Below are 25,467 nucleotides of genomic sequence, written 5' to 3'. Positions count from 1 at the left end.
TCCTGTTTATAATGCTTCAGATGGTCTTCAAAAGCTTTCAGGCTAGTAAAATACTATTCCCGAGACAACTCTACAGTATCGGCGCACCTGGAAAAGACCGGACTATAACCTCACTTTGACAAATTCGGTATCCCTAGCCATGACCCTCTCTCCTCCGTGACCCGGAAACCTATAATTGGTCGAGGAGCGTGTCAATCACAGAGCTATATACATTCCTTAGTAGGCAAACTCAGTAAGGTCCTCCTCCCTCCTTGATAGCCACCTTTTGGTGAACCCCATTTGAATCAGCTGTTGTATTGTTGGAAGAGAAAACCATCCACACGTTCAAGAATCACCATGCTACTTATTGTTGTGGCTATAAAATGTATTACAAATATTTTGGAGGGAATCCACCCTTGTTGTACACGTCATTTGCCTAATGACGCACGAGTGGAATAGTGCCGTCTCATTTCAAACGAGCGCAATTCCGTCCACATTCTCTCCATTTGACCCTTTACAAAAGGAGGCGAGAGAGTGAGGACGGAGGAGAGAGGTCGCAGGAGGTGAGTACCTCCTAATTGATAAAATATCCATAGTCCTATCGCGTACTTCATGTTTTCTTATCTACACCAAAGATTGCGGATAAATGAACATTTAGAGAGAAAAAATGGTCAGTTCCTGTCTACTTAAATGGGTGGCTCTCCCATAGACGCCAATTCGATTGCAGCTGGTTCTGGTCTACTTAGTTGATTATCTTCCATTGAAACAAGAAAACACGAGGGAGTGGGATGTCTCGCTTCCTCTTTCGTCTGTGCTTCACGGAACTTTACGGTAACACCAACAGGTTTCCAATGCGCCCTCCTGTGACTTGCAGGGAAAGTTTAAAGTCCCCCCGGTGAACACACAGGAGGTTGACACCTGGGACAAGTATCGGAGAGGTGAGTCGGACGCTTCAAAACGAGTATGTTACCAGTATTATATCTTACGACCATTGTATATTAAATTCTGCACTGGCAGGGTCATAATTTAAATGTTTTTTTTTAGTTGATGTGATAATGAACTTATACGCCTACTGTTCAGCTTTTTAATAATACATAGCTTCACAGTGGATCAGGTTTCCCTAACTACTTACTGTACATTGCTTTCTGTAGTTATTCATTAACTACGGCTTGAGGTGGAACACTTCAGTTTTGGATTTAAGAAACAAACCGAATTATAAATATGTCTTTTATTCTTACTTTATTCTTACTCATGAATGAGCACTACAAAGTCTTTAACAAAGTCATCTACATTCTAAAGGTGGTATTTTAGTAAAGGTGTTTGTTTTACGTTGTATATGGTTTTAGTACAGTTAGTTAGTTTACATGTACTTATAATAATATATATAATATATAATAATATATAATAATAATAATAATAATAATAATGTACTTCTATAGATCTTCCATCCATACAGTGAGACACCTATCAGACCCTGGCTGTTGTTTTTCATGGCAGAGAGGAGTTGTTGGTTCTTGTTGTTAGGAGTTTATATATTTCATGTTTTTAGTAGTTTATATATTTCAGGATTTAGTAGTTTATATATTTCATAAAAAAATAAAACTTAAGTAATTTATATGTTTATATGTTTAATTTATATATTTCATGTTTTTAGTCGTTTTACATATTTCATGTTTTTAGTCGTTTTATATGCTTCATGTTTTTAGTCGTTTTATATATTTCATGTTTTTAGTCATATATTTCATGTTTTTAGTCGTTTTATATATTTCCAAATACTTCATGTGGTATAATCAAATATCTCGCAATGTGTATCTCAGAATAATGTGTTAAAATGTGGTAATTATATAATGGTATTATCTTTAAACATGTAGTCATTTTTTGAGATGCATGTTATATTCTCCTCAGCAGTATCATACCAGTTTATCTGGTAAACACAGAATGTAAGAACTCAGAAGTATTTTAATGGATTCTGTTTTTGGTGGAATTGTATCTAATTGGGGTAACTTTGAATTAAATATTATATAGAATTACAAATATAAAACTATTTCCCACCTATCGCCTCCTCTCATCATCTATCTAATAGGGTAACTTTGAATTATATAGAATAACAAAATAAATGAAGGAAGTTTCGGTTAGAAAATGTGAAAATAAATAGTTTAATTTGAATAAGTTTTGTCTGAAATCACTGTATAATCCTTGATGCCTAGGTCTATTGGTCTCCTAAAATATATATATTCTGATTCCATTAATTCTACCATATCTCTCTACCACATAATAATTGCAGGCAATCGTAATGGTTATGGCAATGCAAAACCACTGCAAATGCTTCATTTGCATGTCTCTTGTCCCCTGGCCACCTGATGGCCACACAGACAGACAGACACACAGACCGACAGACGCACAGACCGACAGACGCACAGACCGACAGACGCACAGACCGACAGACGCACAGACAGACAGACGCACAGACAGACAGACGCACAGACAGACAGACGCACAGACAGACAGACGCACAGACAGACAGACGCACAGACCGACAGACGCACAGACCGACAGACGCACAGACCGACAGACGCACAGACCGACAGACGCACAGACCGACAGACGCACAGACCGACAGACAGACCGACAGACAGACAGACCGACAGACAGACAGACCGACAGACGCACAGACAGACGACAGACGCACAGACCGACAGACACAGACAGACAGACGCACAGACAGACAGACGCACAGACAGACAGACGCACAGACAGACAGACGCACAGACAGACAGACGCACAGACAGACAGACGCACAGACAGACAGACGCACAGACAGACAGACGCACAGACAGACAGACAGACGCACAGACAGACAGACAGACGCACAGACAGACAGACAGACGCACAGACAGACAGACAGACGCACAGACAGACAGACAGACGCACAGACAGACAGACAGACGCATAGACAGACAGACACATAGACAGACAGACGCATAGACAGACAGACGCATAGACAGACAGACGCACAGACAGACAGACGCACAGACAGACAGACGCACAGACAGACAGACGCACAGACAGACAGACGCACAGACAGACAGACGCACAGACAGTCAGACGCACAGACAGTCAGACGCACAGACAGTCAGACGCACAGACAGTCAGACGCACAGACAGTCAGACGCACAGACAGTCAGACGCACAGACAGTCAGACGCACAGACAGTCAGACAGACAGACACATAGACAGACAGACAGACACATAGACAGACAGACAGACACATAGACAGACAGACAGACACATAGACAGACAGACGCACAGACAGTCAGACGCACAGACAGTCAGAGGCACAGACAGTCAGACGCACAGACAGTCAGACGCACAGACAGTCAGACGCACAGACAGTCAGACGCATAGACAGACACATAGACAGACACATAGACAGACACATAGACAGACAGACACATAGACAGACAGACAGATGCACAGACAGACAGACAGACAGACACACAGACAGACACATAGACAGACAGACAGACACATAGACAGACAGACTGACGCACAGACAGACAGACGCACAGACAGACAGACGCACAGACAGACAGACAGACGCACAGACAGACAGACAGACGCACAGACAGACAGACAGACGCACAGACAGACAGACAGACAGACGCACAGACAGACAGACAGACAGACAGACGCACAGACAGACAGACAGACAGACGCACAGACAGACAGACAGACAGACGCACAGACAGACAGACAGACAGACAGACAGACAGACAGACAGACAGACAGACAGACGCACAGACAGACAGACAGACGCACAGACAGACAGACAGACGCACAGACAGACAGACAGACGCACAGACAGACAGACAGACGCACAGACAGACAGACGACAGACAGACAGACAGACAGACGCACAGACAGACAGACAGACGCACAGACAGACGCACAGACAGACAGACAGACGCACAGACAGACAGACAGACGCACAGACAGACAGACAGACAGACAGACAGACAGACAGACGCACAGACAGACAGACAGACGCACAGACAGACGCACAGACAGACAGACAGACGCACAGACAGACGCACAGACAGACGCACAGACAGACGCACAGACAGACGCACAGACAGACGCACAGACAGACAGACGCACAGACAGACAGACGCACAGACAGACAGACGCACAGACAGACAGACGCACAGACAGACAGACGCACAGACAGACAGACACAGACACATAGACAGACAGACACATAGACAGACAGACACATAGACAGACAGACACATAGACAGACAGACAGACAGACACAGACAGACACATAGACAGACAGACACATAGACAGACAGACACATAGACAGACAGACAGATGCACAGACAGACAGACAGACAGACAGACAGACGCACAGACAGACAGACGCACAGACAGACAGACACATAGACAGACAGACAGACAGACAGACAGACAGACAGACGCACAGACAGACAGACGCACAGACAGACAGACAGACAGACAGACAGACAGACAGACGCACAGACAGACAGACAGACGCACAGACAGACAGACGCACAGACAGACAGACGCACAGACAGACAGACGCATAGACAGACAGACAGACAGACAGACGCATAGACAGACAGACGCATAGACAGACAGACGCATAGACAGACAGACGCATAGACAGACAGACGAATAGACAGACGCATCGACAGACAGACGCATAGACAGACAGACGCATAGACAGACAGACAGACGCATAGACAGACAGACGCATAGACAGACAGACGCATAGACAGACAGACGCATAGACAGACAGACGCATAGACAGACAGACGCATAGACAGGCAGACGCATAGACAGGCAGACGCATAGACAGGCAGACGCACAGACAGGCAGACGCACAGACAGACAGACGCACAGACAGGCAGACGCACAGACAGGCAGACGCACAGACAGACAGACGCACAGACGCACAGACGCACAGACGCACAGACGCACAGACGCACAGACAGACGCACAGACAGACGCACAGACAGACGCACAGACAGACGCACAGACAGACGCACAGATGCACAGACAGACGCACAGATGCACAGACAGACGCACAGACAGACGGACAGACAGACGCACAGACGCACACACAGACAGACAGACGCACAGACGCACACACAGACAGACAGACGCACAGACAGACACAGACACACAGACAGACAGACGCACAGACAGACAGACGCACAGACAGACGCACAGATGCACAGACAGACGGACAGACAGACGGACAGACAGACGCACAGACAGACGGACAGACAGACGCACAGACGCACACACAGACAGACAGACACACACACAGACAGACGCACACACAGACAGACACACAGACAGACAGACACACACACAGACAGACAGACACACACACAGACAGACAGACACACAGATAAACAGACAGACAGACACACAGATAAACAGACAGACAGACAAGGGTTAAAATCACATGACACCATCCTGGTGAATATTATTTATATCCTGGTGCTCAGTGGAGGGCAGACCTGGGTTCAGATACTATTAGAAAACCTGCCAAATACTTTCAGCGTTTCAGCTCTCGTCTGCAGGAGTGACAGATGGTTCAGGGTTTGCAGTTCTTTGGGGGGACTATTCTCTTGTCCCATTAATAAAGCCCAGGAAAAGCTCAAAGCAAGCACAGATATATAAGGGATCCTAATAGTCTGTCCTTCTTCCCGAGCTGTGCTCTCCTTCACTACTTCCCCCGCTAAAGGTCAAGCTGTAACCCGATAGTGAACCAATTTATTTGTTTCTCTGGAAATGCCATCGCAATGTCCCTTGGGCTGTTTACGGTTTGATAACACATGGAGCAGATGGACGGAGGTTACACAGTACACACACACACACACACACACACACACACACACACACACACACACACACACACACACACACACACACACACACACACACACACACACACACACACACACACACACACACACACACACACACACACACACACACACACACACAAGGATACTTTTGAATGGTATTGTTCTAGGCGTAGTGTTCTAGGGGTTGTGTTCTAGGCGTAGTGTTCTAGGGGTTGTGTTCTAGGCGTAGTGTTCTAGGGGTTGTGTTCTAGGCGTAGTGTTCTAGGGGTTGTGTTCTAGGTTTAGTGTTCTATGTTTAGTATTCTAGGCGTAGTGTTCTAGGGGTTGTGTTCTAGGCGTAGTGTTCTAGGGGTTGTGTTCTAGGCGTAGTGTTCTAGGGGTTGTGTTCTAGGTTTAGTGTTCTATGTTTAGTATTCTAGGCGTAGTGTTCTAGGGGTTGTGTTCTAGGCGTAGTGTTCTAGGGGTTGTGTTCTAGGCGTAGTGTTCTAGGGGTTGTGTTCTAGGTTTAGTGTTCTATGTTTAGTATTCTAGGCGTAGTGTTCTAGGCGTAGTGTTCTAGGGGTTGGGTTGTGTTCTAGGCGTAGCCTTAGCCTAAGAAATTAAAAGTCAACGATCATGTTTGGGTTACACAATTTACAAATGGGTTGAAGCAATAAGGCCTGAGGAGCTGTGCTGTTATAAACTGGTTCCATCATTAGAACAGTCAACAAGTCATTTTGCAAGTGTACAAAACATTATGAACACCGTCCTAACATTGAGTTGCACCCCACCTTTTGCCCTCAGAAAAGCCTCAGTTTGTCAGGACGTGGACTCTACAAGGTGTCGAAAGCGTTCCACAGGAATGCTGGTCCATGTTGACTCCAATGCTTCCCACAGTTGTGTCCAGTTGGCTGGATGTCCTTTGGGTGGTGGACCATTCTTGATACACACGGGAAACTCTACCGTACCCCGTTCAAAGGCACTTCAATCTTTTGTTTTGCCCATTCAGCCTCTGAATGCCAGACATACACAATCCATGTCTCAATTGTCTCAAGGCTTAAAAATATTTCTTTAACCTGTTTCTTCCCCTTCTTCTACACTGATTTTAAAGTGGATTTAACAATCAGGGATCTTAGCTTTCCTCTGGTCATTCTATGTCATGGAAAGAGCCGGTGTTTGTAATTCTTGTACACTCAGTGTATAGATGTTCAGTACACGGGGGTGTAACGGTGTGGGGAATGTTTTCCTGGCACACGTTCGGTTCCTTGATACCGATTGAACAACTTTTCCATGCCCCTAAGAATTCAGGCTGTTCTGGAGGCAAAAGAGGGGGCCGACACATTACTAGATGGGTGTACCTAATAAACTGGTCACTGTGTGTGTGTGTGGGTACACTACCCCGTTCATGAAAATGGCCAGTCATGTTCTTCCACATCGATCTCGACAAACCATTTCCGCATGGACCTCGATTAGTGCACGGCGGCATTGTCAAGCTGAAACAGGAAAGCGTCTTCCCCAGACTGTTGCCGCAAAGTTGGATATGCTTCTACAGTATTGACTCCTGGATGTGAATACTTATGTAAATGAGATATTTATGTATTTAATTTACATTAAATGAGCAAAAATTCCTTAACATGTTTTCACTTTGTCATTATGGGGTATTGTGTGTAGACGGGTGAAGATTTTTTATATAAAAAAATCCATTTTGAATTCAGACTGTAACACCAAGAAAACATGGAATAAGTATATATGCATATATATAATCTATCACATTGAATATACAAAACATTAAGAACACCTGCTGTTTTCGTGACACAGACTGACCAGGTGAATCCAGGTGAAAGCTATAAACCCTTATCGATGTCACTTGTTAAATCCACTTCAATCATTGATCCTAAGACCAGCTACTGCTACACTGAGATGCTTTTATCAATACGGACCCATGACATGACAAGCACCTGTTGAAGTAGCTCAAGATACAAACACTTTTACTATGTGTGGTCTGTAATGTAATGTTTAACAAGGGAGTATCTGCATGGCCAGGTCGGCTACCCTTCAGTTCATGTAAACAGAGCTGCCGCAGGATCCTGACCTGACAGGATCACTTAGTAAACACTTAAAAGAGAAGACATGACACAAAGGAAAGCTCGAAGGAGATTAGTGAGAGGTGGTTGTGTAACTGAGCTGTGTTACCAGTTTCTGTCTTTTTCTTATTCATCTAAACAGCTAAAATAAACACTACAGTATATAATTACTAGAAAGTTAATCTAACAATTTATATAAACAACAATATAATTACTAGGAAGATCATCTAGCAGCTTATATAAACACTACAATTTAATTACTAGAAATTTCATAGCTGCTTATATAAACTCAACAATATAATTACTATAAAGTTTTATCTAACAATTTATATAAACACAACAATTGAATTGCTACAAAGTTTATCTAGCAGTTTTTTGTTGTTGCTGTGTGGGATAATGAATAGATGATTGACTGACATCACATGACTTGTTGAGACTGTTGTTTTTAATAGATTAGACACCATATGAAGCGTAACATCTCTCTCTCCTTCTCACCCTTCCTCTCTCTGTCTCCCACTGCCCCGCCCCCCTCCTCTCCATCCATCTCTCTCCCCCCGCCCCCTCCTCTCCATCCATCTCTCTCCCCTCCGCCCCCTCCTCTCCATCCATCTCTCTCCCCCTGCCCCCTCCTCTCCACCCCCTCCCCTCCACCCCCGCCCCCTCCTCTCCATCCATCTCTCTCCCCCCGCCCCCGCCCCCCTCCTCTCCACCCCCTCCAGTGATGTCTAGCTGGTTGAAGGACGGGGAGGTGTTGATAGGTGAGGGAAGCGGAACTGCATCTCCATGCAGCCGCAGACAGCGGATCTTGTCAACGCCAGGTGGATGTGGCAGTCTCAGGCCGGGTGGCAGGGGGGTAGGGGTGCGCGGCCATGGAGGGTCACCTAGCTTCAAGGAAGGGGTGTCCGGGATGGTGCAGCCAGAGACCATGGGGAAGGCCAAAGAGCTGTTTGTTCTCTGTGATAAAGAAGGAAAAGGCTTCATCACAAAGAGAGATATGCAGGTTAGTGAGTCCAGTGGATTGAGATTCAGCTTTAAACATAAACACAATAAACATATTTATTAAACCTTTCATCTCTCATCTCTCACCTCTCTCTCTCTCTCTCTCGTTCTCTCACCCCCTCTTCTCCCCCTCCTCTTCGGTCTTCTTCTCTTCTCCCATCTCCTCTCTCCCCTTCTCTTCTCCCCCTCCTCTTCTCTCCTCTCAGAGACTGCAGGGTGAGTTACCTCTCTCCCCAGAACAGCTGGAGTCTGTTTTTGAGAGTCTGGACAGAGACAGAAACGGATTCCTAACTCCTGTCGAGTTTAACATGGGCCTTGGTGTGTACCACTCACTCATTTTGTAAGTCGCTCTGGATAAGAGCGTCTGCTAAATGACTTAAATGTAAATGTAAATGTATTTCATGACATGCTGGACCTTTGACCAATACCATACTTCATTTTGACACATTATCCCTCTCTCTGTCTCTCTGTCTCTCTGTCTGTCTGTCTGATAGCAGGGGAGTTGATGGGGGTGGAGGAGAGCACAGAGAAAAGGCAGACAGAGAGGGAGGAAAACGAAGACCTAGGAGAACTCCGATTTATTCAGATACTGACAGAGCTGGGAGCTGACAAACTCTTCAAAGAGTGAGTGACGACACTACATTATTCCAAGGAAGAACCGATGAAGCGTTTTGGAGAGAGTTCGGCCAACGTTTTATATTTGTAACCAGTATTTGGATTCTAGCTTCCTGTAAAAGAGTTAAGTTGTGCTGTGTGTGTGTAACCCTGTAACCTGCTGTATTGTGTGTCTTCATACCAGTCAGAGCGAGCTGGGTACCCTGTGGTGTGCTCTCCAGAGAGACAGACCAGAGCTGCTCTCTATCCTGGAGGATGTCCTGGTCCACTCTGTGTCTCATCTACAAGACTCACTGAGGGAGAGAGACAGTTTGGAACTGGCTCTACGCAGGTCTCTGTTCTCTCCTCATATCATTCATTCACGTGACTGTCAATTCATACAGCTGGTGAAGTGGAGCAGTAAACACCAACATACTTACCAACATACTTACCAACATACTTACTATTAACATACTTACTATTAACATACTTACTATTAACATACTATTAACATACTTACTATTAACATACTATTAACATACTTACTATTAACATACTTACTATTAACATACTTACTATTAACATACTTACTATTAACATACTTACTATTAACATACTTACTATTAACATACTTACTATTAACATACTTACTATTAACATACTTACTATTAACATACTTACTATTAACATACTTACTATTAACATACTTACTATTAACATACTTACTATTAACATACTTACTAACATACTTACTATTAACATACTTACTAACATACTTACTATTAAAACACTTACTATTAACATACTTACTATTAACATACTTACTATTAACATACTTACTAACATACTTACTAACATACTTACTAACATACTTACTAACATACTTACTAACATACTTACTAACATACTTACTAACATACTTACTAACATACTTACTAACATACTTACTAACATGCATACTATTAACATACTTACCATTAACATACTTATTATTAACATACATACTATTAACATACTTACTATTAACATACTTACTATTAACATACATACTATTAACATACTTATTATTAACATACTTACGAACAACATACTTACTATTAACATACTTACTAACATACTTACTAACATACTTACTAACATACTTACTAACATACTTACTAACATACTTATTATTAACATACTTATTATTAACATACTTATTATTAACATACTTACTATTAACATACTTACTAACATACTTACTAACATACTTACTAACATACTTACCATTAACATACTTACCATTAACATACTTATTATTAACATACATACTATTAACATACTTACTATTAACATACTATTAACATACTTATTATTAACATACATACTATTAACATACTTACTATTAACATACTATTAATATACTTACTATTAACATGCTTATTATCAACATACTTACTATCAACATACTTACTATCAACATACTTACTATCAACATACTTACCAGTAACATACTTACTATCAACATACTTACTATCAACATACTTACTATCAACATACTTAGTATCAACATACTTAGTATCAACATACTTAGTATCAACATACTTAGTATCAACATACTTACTAACATACTTACTAGTAACATACTTACTAGTAACATACTTACCAGCATACTTACTAGTAACATACTTACCAACATACTTATTAGTAACATACTTACTAACATACTTATTAGGAACATACTTACTAACATACTTATTAGTAACATACTTATTAGTAACATACTTACCAACATACTTACTATCATACTTATTAGTAACATACTTACCAACATACTTACTAACATACTTATTAGTAACATACTTATTAGTAACATACATACTAACATACTTACTAGTAACATACTTACTAACATACTTACTAGTAACATACTTACTAACATACTTACTACTAACATACTTACTACTAACATACTTACTAACATACTACTAACATACTTACTACTAACATACTTACTACTAACATACTTACTACTAACATACTTACTACTAACATACTTACTAACATACTTACTAACATACTTACTAACATACTTATTATTAACATACTTACTACTAACATACTTACTAACATACTTACTAACATACTTACTAACATACTTATTATTAACATACTTACTATTAACATACTTATTGTTAACATACTTATTGTTAACATACTTACTAGTAACATACTTACTAGTAACATACTTACCGTTAACATACTTACTGTCAACATACTTACTATCAACATACTTACTATCAACATACTTACTATCAACATACTTATTATCAACATACTTATTATTAACATGCTTATTATCAACATACTTACTATCAACATACTTACCAGTAACATACTTACCAGTAACATACTTACCAGTAACATACTTACCAGTAACATACTTACCAGTAACATACTTACCAGTAACATACTTACCAGTAACATACTTACTATTAACATACTTACTATCAACATACTTACTATCAACATACTTACTATCAACATACTTAGTATCAACATACTTAGTATCAACATACTTAGTATCAACATACTTAGTATCAACATACTTAGTATCAACATACTTATTATCAACATACTTATTATCAACATACTTACCAACAACATACTTACCAACATACTTACTAACATACTATTAGCATACTTACTATTAACATACTTACTACTAACATACTTACAAATAACATACTTACTAACATACTTACTAACATACTATTAGCATACTTACTATTAACATACTTACTAACATACTTATTAACATACTATTAGCATACTATTAACATACTTACTAACATACTATTAGCATACTAGTAACATACTTACAAGTAACATACTTACTAATAACATACTTACTAACATACTATTAGCATACTAGTAACATACTTACTAGTAACATACTTACTAATAACATACTATTAGCATACTATTAACATACTTATCAACATACTTACTATTAACATACTTGCGGTTAAAATACTTACTAACATACTTACTACCATACTATTAGCATACTATTAACATACTTACTAACATACTATTAGCATACTTACTAACATACTTACTAACATACTTACTATTAACATACTTACTAGTAACATACTTACTAGTAACATACTTACTAGTAACATACTTACTAGTAACATACTTACTAGTAACATACTTATTAGTAACATACTTACCAACATACTTATTAGTAACATACTTACCAACATACTTACTATCATACTTATTAGTAACATACTTATTATTAACATACTTACCAACATACTTACTATCATACTTATTAGTAACATACTTATTAGTAACATACATACTAACATACTTATTAGTAACATACTTATTAGTAACATACATACTAACATACTTACTAGTAACATACTTACTAACATACTTACTACTAACATACTTACTAGTAACATACTTACTACTAACATACTTACTAGTAACATACTTACTACTAACATACTTACTAACATACTTACTAGTAACATACTTACTAACATACTTATTAGTAACATACTTACTAACATACTATTAGCATACTTACCAACATACTTACTCATACTTACTAGTAACATACTTACTAGTAACATACTTACTAACATACTAACTAACATACTTACTAACATACTAACTAGTAACATACTTACTAGTAACATACTTACTAACATACTCTAATGTGTTGTTGTGTTTCAGACGGGAGAGTGACCACGACAGGGTGGTTCGGTCCATATACGAGGAGATGGAGAGTCAGAACAGAGAGGAGAGAGAGAAACGACTCGCTCAGGTAGCTATCTGGTCTGCGAATAAAGTACGAATGGGTATGCTCTCTCACTACTGTATGTCGCTCTGTAAATGTAAATAGTCTGCTGGGCTGTAGACGGGGGTTGATGTTGTTTAGCAACAAAACCGACACGAATCATACTAAGCTTAGTGCTTCGAGCTGTTGACTTCAGGCCACATGAACATTGTGCTGAATGGTAAAAAAACAGAAAACAATGTACAATAAAATGTCCTTATTCTGTGGTGTTGTTGGTCCGACAGTCTGACGTTGTACAACCATATTCAGTCTTAGTAGAATACTAATGAATCGTTGAGCGATCGTACGAGACATATTGATTCAACTTTCGTCTTAAGATTATAAACAAGCTCCGTTCAGAGTGTTGCTGCTCTTCTGTTCACCGGCTGCACAGCCACCCCCACAGCCACCCCACAGCCACCCCCACAGCCAGCCCACAGCCACCCCCACAGCCACCCCCACAGCCACCCCCACAGCCACCCCCGATTTACAATAGACGGGACCACAGCATCTACTTCGGTTGCCATGATGATTTCCTTTGCTACACCTGCCTCGGCATATATCGCCCCAATTCTGGCCCCGTTTCTCCAATCGTACTGCCACCGAGGTGTAGCTAGGTACTTTACGACTACTAGCTCACTACGATTTGGGCTTAACTGAATCGTTAAATGTGAGCGGTTCTCCACCACAGCACCGTAGACCCAGAAAAACACGGTGTGATGTATTTCAGCCCTAACTAATGGCTGATGATGATGATGATGATAATGACTGTACTTCACGTTAAAGGACACTATCAGACAGTGGGACAGAAGACAGAAGATTGCTGAGGAGCTGAAGACGAGGGAGCAGGAACTGGAGACCACCCTGGCCAAGCAGAGAGAGGTAGAGACACCATAGACTTAGATAGATCACTCTTTGTGTCTGTCCCATTATGACGTCTTGTGAGAGCACTGAGCATTGAGGCCATCTCCATTTTGAAGTAGTCCATAGTGCCTACTGTCACCTGGAGTACAAAGGGAGATTTTAACCCGGGGCTAAGCCAGTGTTCACACTTTATAAAGTGGGCTCTTAGCCATTTATAAGATATATAATATATATGACCTCCCATGATTCATTCTGTTCTACTGCTTCAACATCAGCCATTTTTAAACATGTAAATTAAATTAAATGGTTTAAATAATAATAAATTAAAAGGTTAAATATCTAGTCGTAGTAAAGTTCAGCTATTTCCCACAAGGCCCTAGTTTCTACCTTCTTAACAACACTATCAACAAGGCAGGTCCTACAGGCCCTAGTTTCTACCTTCTTAACAACACTATCAACAAGGCAGGTCCTATAGGCCCTAGTTTCTACCTTCTTAACAACACTATCAACAAGGCAGGTCATACAGGTCCTAGTTTCTACCTTCTTAACAACACTATCAACAAGGCAGGTCCTACAGGCCCTAGTTTCTACCTTCTTAACAACACTATCAACAAGGCAGGTCCTACAGGCCCTAGTTTCTACCTTCTTAACAACACTATCAACAAGGCAGGTCCTACAGGCCCTAGTTTCTACCTTCTTAACAACACTATCAACAAGGCAGGTCCTACAGGCCCTAGTTTCTACCTTCTTAACAACACTATCAACAAGGCAGGTCCTACAGGCCCTAGTTTCTACCTTCTTAACAACACTATCAACAAGTTTCAGGCCCTACTACCTTCTTAACAACACTATCAACAAGGCAGGTCCTACAGGCCCTAGTTTCTACCTTCTTAACAACACTATCAACAAGGCAGGTCCTACAGGCCCTAGTTTCTACCTTCTTAACAACACTATCAACAAGGCAGGTCCTACAGGCCCTAGTTTCTACCTTCTTAACAACACTATCAACAAGGCAGGTCCTACAGGCCCTAGTTTCTACCTTCTTAACAACACTATCAACAAGGCAGGTCCTACAGGCCCTAGTTTCTACCTTCTTAACAACACTATCAACAAGGCAGGTCCTACAGGCCCTAGTTTCTACCACTGTCAACAAGGCAGGTCCTACAGGCCCTAGTTTTGTCGCACCTTGACTACTGTTCAGCCGTGTGGTCAGGTGCCACAAAGAGGGACTTAGGAAAATTACAATTGGCTCAGAACAGGGAAGCACAGCTGGCCCTTGGATGGACACAGAGAGATAACTAATATGCATGTCAATCTATCCTGACTCAAAGTGGAGGAGAGATTGTCTTGTTGAAATGCACCGAGCAGTCTGTCTAAACTACTAACACACATCTCAGACACCCACCAGAGGTCTGTTTAAAGTACTAGCACACAGCTCAGACACCCATACATACCCCACAAGACATGTCACCAGAGGTCTGTCTAAACTACTAGCACACAGCTCAGACACCCATACATACCCCACAAGACATGCCACCAGAGGTCTGTCTAAACTAGACTTGTGGAGGTCTACTTTTTTTCTTCTGAGGTCTTGGCTGATTTCTTTTGATTTTCCCATGATGTCAAGCAAAGAGGCACTGAGTTTGAAGGTCGGCCTTGAAATACACCCACAGGTACACCTCTAATTGACTCAAATGTCAATTAGCCTATCAGAAGCTTCGAAAGCCATGACATAGTTTTCTGGAATTTTCCAAGATGTTCAAAGGCGCAGTCAACTTTGTGTATGTAAACTTCTGACCCACTGGAATTGTGACACAGTGAATTGTAAGTGAAATAATCTGTCTGTAAACAATTGTTGGAAAAATGACTTGTGTCGTGCACAAAGTAGATGTCCTAACCGACTATAGTGTGTTAACAAGAAATTTGTGGAGGGGTTGAAAAACGAGTTTTTAATGACTCTTAACATAAGTGTATGTATGTAAACTTCTGACTTCAACTGTATGTTGATATGAGTAAGCGATCCATTCAGTCATCCTGTTTCTGCTTCATCTTCTCCCCCCCCAGCTGGAGGCTCGTATCCAGGCGCTGGGCTATGAGCAGGCAGACATCAGGGTGCAGAATCAGAAGCTCCACAGTCTGAACATACAGCTCCAGGAGCAGCTAGAGGCCAGCCGGGAGGAGCTACAGAAAGCACTGAAACAGTTAAAGTTCCTTCAGTCAAACACTGCCCAGGAGGAGAGGAGCAGAGAGAGGTATGGAGGAGGGAGGGAAACCGAGGGAGCCAGGAGGGAGGGAGGGGTGAGGGAGCAGAGAGGGGGGGGGCAGAGAGGGGAGGGAGGGAGGGGAGGGAGGGAGGGGTGAGGGAGCAGAGAGGGGGAGGGAGCAGAGAGGGAAGGGAGGGGAGGGAGGGAGGGAGGGAGGGAGGGGGGAGGGAGGGGGGGTGAGGGAGCAGAGAGGGGGGAGGGAGCAGAGAGGGAAGGGAGGAGGGAGGGAAACCGAGGGAGCCAGGAGGGAGGGAGGGGTGAGGGAGCAGAGAGGGAAGGGAGGGAGAGAGAGAGGTCGGAGAGGGGGAGGAGAGGGGGGGCAGAGGGGGGGAGCAGAGGTCGGAGAGGGGGGGAGCAGAGAGGGAAAGGAGGGAGAGAGAGAGGTCGGAGAGGGGATGGCTAACTCCTACTTGCTTTGCCATATTCTCTGAAAAATGTTATATTTGTGTTGTTGACACGGTACGCTTGAAAATATATTTTTTGTCTGTGTACGTGATCGTTGTGGAAATTGAACCCACAACTTTTGCATTGATTGTCAGTGTGTTTCTCTCTAGGACTGTGCTCAAGGTCTCCAAGAACATGCAGAAAGAAAAAGACAGTCTGCAGAGGCAGTTGGAGTTACTGAGGTCTGTCTGCCTGCCTGCCTGTCGTCTGTCTGCCTGCCTATCATCTGTCTGTCTGCCTGCCTGTCTGTCTGTCTGTCTGTCTGTCTGTCTGTCTGTCTGTCTGTCTGTCTGTCTGTCTGTCTGTCTGTCTGTCTGTCTGTCTGTCTGCCTGCCTATCATATGTCTGACTGCCTGCCTGTCGTCTGCCTGTCTGTCGTCTGCCTGCCTGTCTGTCGTCTGCCTGCCTGCCTATCATCTGTCTGCCTGCCTATCATCTGTCTGTCTGCCTGCATGTCTGTCTGCCTGCCTGTCGTCTGCCTGCCTGCCTATCATCTGTCTGTCTGCCTGCCTGTCGTCTGCCTGCCTGCCTATCATCTGTCTGTCTGCCTGCCGTCTGCCTGCCTGCCTGCCTGCCGCCTGCCTGCCTGCCTGTCGTCTGTCTGCCTGCCTATCATCTGTCTGCCTGCCTATCATCTGTCTGTCTGCCTGCCTGTCGTCTGTCTGCCTGCCTATCATCTGTCTGCCTGCCTATCATCTGTCTGCCTGCCTATCGTCTGTCTGCCTGCCTGTCGTCTGTCTGCCTGCCTGTCGTCTGCCTGCCTGCCGTCTGCCTGCCTGCCTGTCATCTGTCTGCCTGCCTGCCTGCCTGCCTGCCTGCCTGTCGTCTGTCTGCCTGCCTATCATCTGTCTGCCTGCCTATCATCTGTCTGCCTGCCTATCATCTGTCTGCCTGCCTATCATCTGTCTGTCTGCCTGCCTGCCTATCATCTGTCTGACTGCCTGCCTGTCGTCTGCCTGCCTGCCTGTCATCTGTCTGCCTGCCTGTCGTCTGTCTGCCTGCCTATCATCTGTCTGCCTGCCTGTCGTCTGTCTGCCTGCCTGTCGTCTGTCTGCCTGCTTGTCGTCTGTCTGCCTGCCTGTCGTCTGTCTGCCTGCCTGTCGTCTGTCTGCCTGCCTGTCGTCTGCCTGCCTGCCGTCTGCCTGCCTGCCTGCCGTCTGCCTGCCTGTCGTCTGTCTGCCTGCCTATCATCTGTCTGCCTGCCTATCATCTGTCTGCCTGCCTGTCGTCTGCCTGCCTGCCTGCCTGTGTCTGTCTGTCTGTGTTTGCCTGCCTGCATGTCTGCCTGTCTGTCTGCGGGTTACCAGTTTGTTTATTGGAGAGCAAATCACATTTGTTGTTTATGAAGTGCATACTGTACGCGTTACTATGTGTTTGTTTCTGATTTGTTTATCCTCTCAGGGATATGAACAAACGTCTGAGAGATGAGAAAGACACACATCAGTCCCAGAAGAGGGTCAGTGTTAGTCCCCGACGCTCTCTCCTCGTCTCCCCTCGTCTCCACCAGTCTGTCCCACCATCACCACTCCCAAACTCCCACTGTTACTATACGGGGCTCCACCCCCTGGACACGCCCCTACTACCCCAACTGAACCATGCTAGTTCTCTCTGGACACGCCCCTACTACCCCTACTGAACCATGCTAGTTCTCCCTGGACACGCCCCTACTACCACTACTGAACCATGTTAGTTCTCCCTGGACACACCCCTACTGAACCATGCTAGTTCTCCCTGGACACGCCCCTACTGAACCATGCTAGTTCTCCCTGGACACGCCCCCACTACCCCTACTGAACCATGCTAGTTCTCCCTGGACACGCCCCTACTACCACTACTGAACCATGTTAGTTCTCCCTGGACACACCCCTACTGAACCATGCTAGTTCTCCCTGGACACGCCCCTACTACCCCTACTGAACCATGCTAGTTCTCCCTGGACACGCCCCTACTACCACTACTGAACCATGTTAGTTCTCCCTGGACACACCCCTACTGAACCATGCTAGTTCTCCCTGGACACACCCCTACTACCACTACTGAACCATGTTAGTTCTCCCTGGACACACCCCTACTGAACCGTGCTAGTTCTCCCTGGACACACCCCTACTGAACCATGCTAGTTCTCCCTGGACACACCCCTACTGAACCATGCTAGTTCTCCCTGGACACGCCCCCACTACCCCTACTGAACCATGCTAGTTCTCCCTGGACACACCCCTGCTACCCCCTACTGAATCATGTTAGTTCTCCCTGGACACACCCCTACAGAACCATGCTAGTTCTCCCTGGACACACCCCTACTGAACCATGCTAGTTCTCCCTGGACACACCCCTACTGAACCATATTAGTTCTCCCTGGACACGCCCCTACTGAACCATGTTAGTTCTCCCTGGACACGCCCCTACTGAACCATGCTAGTTCTCCCTGGACACACCCCCACTACCCCTACTGAACCATGCTAGTTCTCCCTGGACACACCCCTACTGAACCATGCTAGTTCTCCCTGGACACGCCCCTACTGAACCATGCTAGTTCTCCCTGGACACGACCCCACTACCTCCTACTGAATCATGTTAGTTCTTCCTGGACACGCCCCTACTGAACCATACTAATTCTCCCTGGACCCGCCCCCACTACCTCCTACTGAATCATGTTAGTTCTCCCTGGAAACGCCCCTACTGAACCATACTAGTTCTCCCTGGACACACCCCTACTGAACCATGTTAGTTCTCCCTGGACACACCCCTACTGAACCATGCTAGTTCTCCCTGGACACACCCCCACTACCCCCTACTGAACCATGCTAGTTCTCCCTGGACACACCCCCACTACCCCCTACTGAACCATGCTAGTTCTCCCTGGACACACCCCCACTACCCCTACTGAACCATGCTAGTTCTCCCTGGACACACCCCTACTGAACCATGCTAGTTCTCCCTGGACACACCCCTACTGAACCATGTTAGTTCTCCCTGGACACACCCCTACTGAACCATGTTAGTTCTCCCTGGACACACCCCTACTGAACCATGCTAGTTCTCCCTGAACACACCCCCACTACCCCCTACTGAACCATGCTAGTTCTCCCTGGACACACCCCCACTACCCCTACTGAACCATGCTAGTTCTCCCTGGACACACCCCTACTGAACCATGCTAGTTCTCCCTGGACACACCCCTACTGAACCATGTTAGTTCTCCCTGGACACGCCCCTACTGAACCATACTAGTTCTCCCTGGATACGCCCCCACTACCACTACTGAACCATGCTAGTTCACCCTGGACACACCCCCACTACCCCCTAATGAACCATGCTAGTTCTCCCTGGACACACCCCAACTACCCCTACTGAACCATGCTAGTTCTCCCTGGACACACCCCCACTACCCCCTAATGAACCATGCTAGTTCTCCCTGGACACACCCCCACTACCCCTACTGAACCATGCTAGTTCTCCCTGGACACACCCCTACTGAACCATGCTTGTTCTCCCTGGACTAATGAACCATGCTAGTTCTCCCTGGACACACCCCCACTACCCCTACTGAACCATGCTAGTTCTCCCTGGACACACCCCTACTGAACCATGCTAGTTCTCCCTGGACACACCCCTACTGAACCATGTTAGTTCTCCCTGGACACGCCCCTACTGAACCATACTAGTTCTCCCTGGATACGCCCCCACTACCACTACTGAACCATGCTAGTTCACCCTGGACACACCCCCACTACCCCTAATGAACCATGCTAGTTCTCCCTGGACACACCCCCACTACCCCTACTGAACCATGCTAGTTCTCCCTGGACACACCCCCACTACCCCCTACTGAACCATGCTAGTTCTCCCTGGACACACCCCCACTACCCCTACTGAACCATGCTAGTACTCCCTGGACACACCCCTACTGAACCATGCTTGTTCTCCCTGGACACACCCCCACTACCCCCTAATGAACCATGCTAGTTCTCCCTGGACACACCCCTACTACCACTACTGAACCATGCTAGTTCTCCCTGGACACACCCCTACTGAACCATGTTAGTTCTCCCTGGACACACCCCCACTACCCCTACTGAACCATGTTAGTTCTCCCTGGACACGCCCCTACTGAACCATGTTAGTTCTCCCTGGACACACCCCCACTACCCCTACTGAACCATGTTAGTTCTCCCTGGACACGCCCCTACTGAACCATGTTAGTTCTCCCTGGACACACCCCCACTATCCCTACTGAACCATGCTAGTTCTCCCTGGACACACCCCTACTGAACCATGTTAGTTCTCCCTGGACACACCCCTACTGAACCATGTTAGTTCTCCCTGGACACACCCCTACTGAAACATGCTAGTTCTCCCTGGACGCACCCCTACTGAACCATGCTAGTTCTTCCTGGACACACCCCTACTGAACCATGCCAGTTCTCCCTGGACACACCCCCACTACCCCTACTGAACCATGCTAGTTCTCCCTGGACACGCCCCTACTACCACAACTGAACCATGCTAGTTCTCCCTGGACACACCCCCACTACCCCCTACTGAACCATGCTAGTTCTCCCTGGACACGCCCCTACTACCCCAACTGAACCATGCTAGTTCTCCCTGGACACGCCCCTACTACCACTACTGAACCATGCTAGTTCTCCCTGGACGCAACCCTACTGAACCATGCTAGTTCTCCCTGGACACACCCCTACTGAACCATGTTAGTTCTCCCTGGACACGCCCCTACTGAACCATACTAGTTCTCCCTGGATACGCCCCCACTACCACTACTGAACATGCTAGTTCACCCTGGACACACCCCCACTACCCCCTAATGAACCATGCTAGTTCTCCCTGGACACACCCCCACTACCCCCTACTGAACCATGCTAGTTCTCCTTGGACACACCCCCACTACCCCCTACTGAACCATGCTAGTTCTCCCTGGACACACCCCCACTACCCCTACTGAACCATGCTAGTTCTCCCTGGACACACCCCTACTACCACTACTGAACCATGCTAGTTCTCCCTGGACACACCCCTACTGAACCATGTTAGTTCTCCCTGGACACACCCCCACTACCCCTACTGAACCATGTTAGTTCTCCCTGGACACGCCCCTACTGAACCATGTTAGTTCTCCCTGGACACACCCCCACTACCCCTACTGAACCATGCTAGTTCTCCCTGGACACACCCCTACTGAACCATGTTAGTTCTCCCTGGACACACCCCCACTACCCCTACTGAACCATGTTAGTTCTCCCTGGACACGCCCCTACTGAACCATGTTAGTTCTCCCTGGACACACCCCCACTACCCCTACTGAACCATGCTAGTTCTCCCTGGACACACCCCTACTGAACCATGTTAGTTCTCCCTGGACACACCCCTACTGAACCATGTTAGTTCTCCCTGGACACACCCCTACTGAAACATGCTAGTTCTCCCTGGACACACCCCTACTGAACCATGCCAGTTCTCCCTGGACACACCCCCACTACCCCTACTGAACCATGCTAGTTCTCCCTGGACACGCCCCTGCTACCACTACTGAACCATGCTAGTTCTCCCTGGACGCAACCCTACTGAACCATGCTAGTTCTCCCTGGACACACCCCTACTGAACCATGTTAGTTCTCCCTGGACACACCCCTACTGAACCATGCTAGTTCTTCCTGGACACACCCCTACTGAACCATGCCAGTTCTTCCTGGACACACCCCTACTGAACCATGCCAGTTCTCCCTGGACACACCCCTACTACCCCAACTGAACCATGCTAGTTCTCCCTAGACACGCCCCTACTACCACTACTGAACCATGCTAGTTCTCCCTGGACACAACCCTACTGAACCATGCTAGTTCTCCCTGGACACACCCCTACTGAACCATGTTAGTTCTCCCTGGTCACACCACTACTGAACCATGCTAGTTCTCCCTGGACACGCCCCCACTACCCCTACTGAACCATGCTAGTTCTCCCTGGACACGCCCCCTCTACCCCCTACTGAACCATGCTAGTTCTCCCTGGACACGCCCCCTCTACCCCCTACTGAACCATGCTAGTTCTCCCTGGACACACCCCTACTACCACTACTGAACCATGCTAGTTCTCCCTGGACACACCCCTACTGAACCATGTTAGTTCTCCCTGGACACACCCCCACTACCCCTACTGAACCATGTTAGTTCTCCCTGGACACGCCCCTACTGAACCATGTTAGTTCTCCCTGGACACACCCCCACTACCCCTACTGAACCATGTTAGTTCTCCCTGGACACGCCCCTACTGAACCATGTTAGTTCTCCCTGGACACACCCCCACTACCCCTACTGAACCATGCTAGTTCTCCCTGGACACACCCCTACTGAACCATGTTAGTTCTCCCTGGACACACCCCCACTACCCCTACTGAACCATGCTAGTTCTCCCTGGACACACCCCTACTGAACCATGTTAGTTCTCCCTGGACACGCCCCCACTACCCCTACTGAACCATACCTATGGTTTGTAGACTGCATCTCTAGTACTGGGTAATATTTGTAACTGTGATGATATTTCAGAGTCACTGTGGTCCTTCTGTAGCTCATTTGGTAGAGCATGGCGCTTGTAACCCCAGGGTAGTGGGTTCGATCCCCGGGACCACCCATACGTAGAATGTATGCACACATGAATGTAAGTCGCTTTGGATAAAAGCGTCTGCTAAATGGCATATATTACTGTTTTTTAGGGGTATGTTTTGAGAGAGGCTGTGAGCAAAACAAGGCCTGGAGATCTTCCTTGGTCAGATCACGTTACATTGTAAAGGAAAAACTTCTGGGCCATAATGAATGTTAATGTTGTGTGGCGAAGGAACAGACTGGTACCTCCAAGTCTGTTCCAACGCAAAGAGAATCGCTGTTTCTGAGGTAAACGGCATCGCTGTTTCTGAGGTAAACGGCATCGCTGTTTCTGAGGTAAACGGCATCGCTGTTTCTGAGGTAAACGGCATTTTATAGATGTTTGTTGTTGTTGTTGAGTTTGAGTATTTTATTTAACAATTTTTTTTTGAAGGTGAGAAATATGCATCCCATAATACTGTATCTTTAATGGTCTGTAGATTCCAAGGTAGCACTTTCATCTTTCTTGATCAAACATTTTTGTTGTTTTTAATTTAATAAAAGGAACAAAGTATTGAAAACACAGGAAGTTCTTGCAATCCAGCATACAGTACAATATTGTAAAATAAACAACTGCACTGGGGAGGGGTCGGGATGGGAGAGGAGGGGACGGGAGGGGTCGGGACGGGAGGGGAGGGGTCGGGACGGGAGGAGGAGACGGGAGGGGAGGGGTCGGGACGGGAGGGGACGGGACGGGAGGGGAGGGAGGGGAGGGGACTTGACTGGACGGGTGGAGAGGGGACGGGAGGGGGAGGGGACGGGAGGGGGGAGGGGAGGGGAGGGGAGGTAGGGGAGGGGACTTGACTGGACGGGAGGAGAGGGGACGGGAGGGGTCGGGACGGGAGGGGAGGGGACTGGAGGGGAGGGGACTGGAGGGGGGGTCGGGACGGAGGGGTCGGGACGTGAGGGGGGAGGGGACGGGACGGGAGGGGGGAGGGAGGGGACTTGACTTGACTGGACGGGAGGAGAGGGGACGGGAGGGGTCGGGACGGGAGGGGACGGGAGGGAGGAGAGGGGGTCGGGAGGGGTCGGGATGGGAGGGGTCGGGAGGGGAGGGACGGGAGGGGACGGGAGGGAGGAGGGGGGACGGGAGGGGTCGGGACGGGAGGGGACGGGAGGGGGGGAGGGAGGGGAGGGGACGGGGAGGGGGGGGATGGGAGGGGAGGGAGGGGAGGGGGAGGGGAGGGAGGAGAGGGGACGGGAGGGGTCGGGACGGGAGGGGTCGGGACGGGAGGGGACGGGAGGGGGGAGGGAGGGAGAGGGGACGGGGAGGGGACGGGAGGGGAGGAGAGGGGACGGGAGGGGTCGGGACGGGAGGGGACGGGAGGGAGGAGAGGAGAGGGACGGGAGGGGTCGGGATGGGAGGGGAGGGAGGGGAGGGGACGGGAGGAGAGGGGACGGGAGGGAGGGGTCGGGACGGGAGGGGACGGGAGGGGACGGGACGGGAGGGGAGGGAGGAGAGGGGACGGGAGGGGAGGGAGGGAGGGGACGGGAGGGGACGGGAGGGGAGGGGAGGGAGGAGAGGGGAGGGGAGGGAGGAGAGGGGACGGGAGGGAGGAGAGGGGACGGGAGGGGAGGGGAGGGAGGGGGGGAGGAGGGGTCGGGACGGGAGGGGACGGGACGGGGAGGGGGGGTCGGGACGGGAGGGGGGAGGGAGGGGAGGGGACTTAACTGGACGGGAGGAGAGGGGACGGGACGGGAGGGGAGGAGAGGGGACGGGACGGGACGGAGGAGGAGAGGGGAGGGAGGGGACGGGAGGGGAGGAGAGGGGAGGGGACAGAAGGGGAGGGGACGGGACATTTTCCTAGTGCAAAGGCAATGTGCAAAAAAAAAAGATCCTTAACCTCATTGTAATCTAGCAGTGTGA

The 25,467-nt window shown here is 46.7% G+C and overlaps 1 protein-coding gene across 6 annotated transcripts in view; it reads left to right on the top strand.

The window, feature by feature from the left end:
• The first annotated feature begins 322 nt into the window (after window positions 1-322).
• The window catches only part of cracr2b (calcium release activated channel regulator 2B), a 59,472-nt gene continuing 34,327 nt past the window's right edge, over window positions 323-25,467 (top strand). Inside the window, exons 1-11 of one of the 6 annotated variants that reach the window (XM_046352153.1) lie at window positions 323-542; window positions 824-917; window positions 8,663-8,943; window positions 9,149-9,260; window positions 9,440-9,566; window positions 9,742-9,888; window positions 13,272-13,362; window positions 14,161-14,256; window positions 16,303-16,490; window positions 17,057-17,128; window positions 18,348-18,402. In XM_046352153.1, coding sequence (XP_046208109.1) covers window positions 8,665-8,943; window positions 9,149-9,260; window positions 9,440-9,566; window positions 9,742-9,888; window positions 13,272-13,362; window positions 14,161-14,256; window positions 16,303-16,490; window positions 17,057-17,128; window positions 18,348-18,402 — 1,167 coding nt within the window. In that variant the 5' untranslated portion in view covers window positions 323-542; window positions 824-917; window positions 8,663-8,664. The other 5 variants (XM_046352152.1, XM_046352149.1, XR_006839183.1 and 2 more) reach the window with 5 other exon arrangements.

Source organism: Oncorhynchus gorbuscha, linkage group LG06 (assembly GCF_021184085.1).
Source record: "Oncorhynchus gorbuscha isolate QuinsamMale2020 ecotype Even-year linkage group LG06, OgorEven_v1.0, whole genome shotgun sequence".
In the NCBI taxonomy this organism is placed as follows: Eukaryota; Metazoa; Chordata; class Actinopteri; order Salmoniformes; family Salmonidae; genus Oncorhynchus; species Oncorhynchus gorbuscha.
The sequence above is the reverse complement of the archived record's forward strand: the minus strand, read 5'-3'. Positions and strand labels throughout refer to the sequence as shown.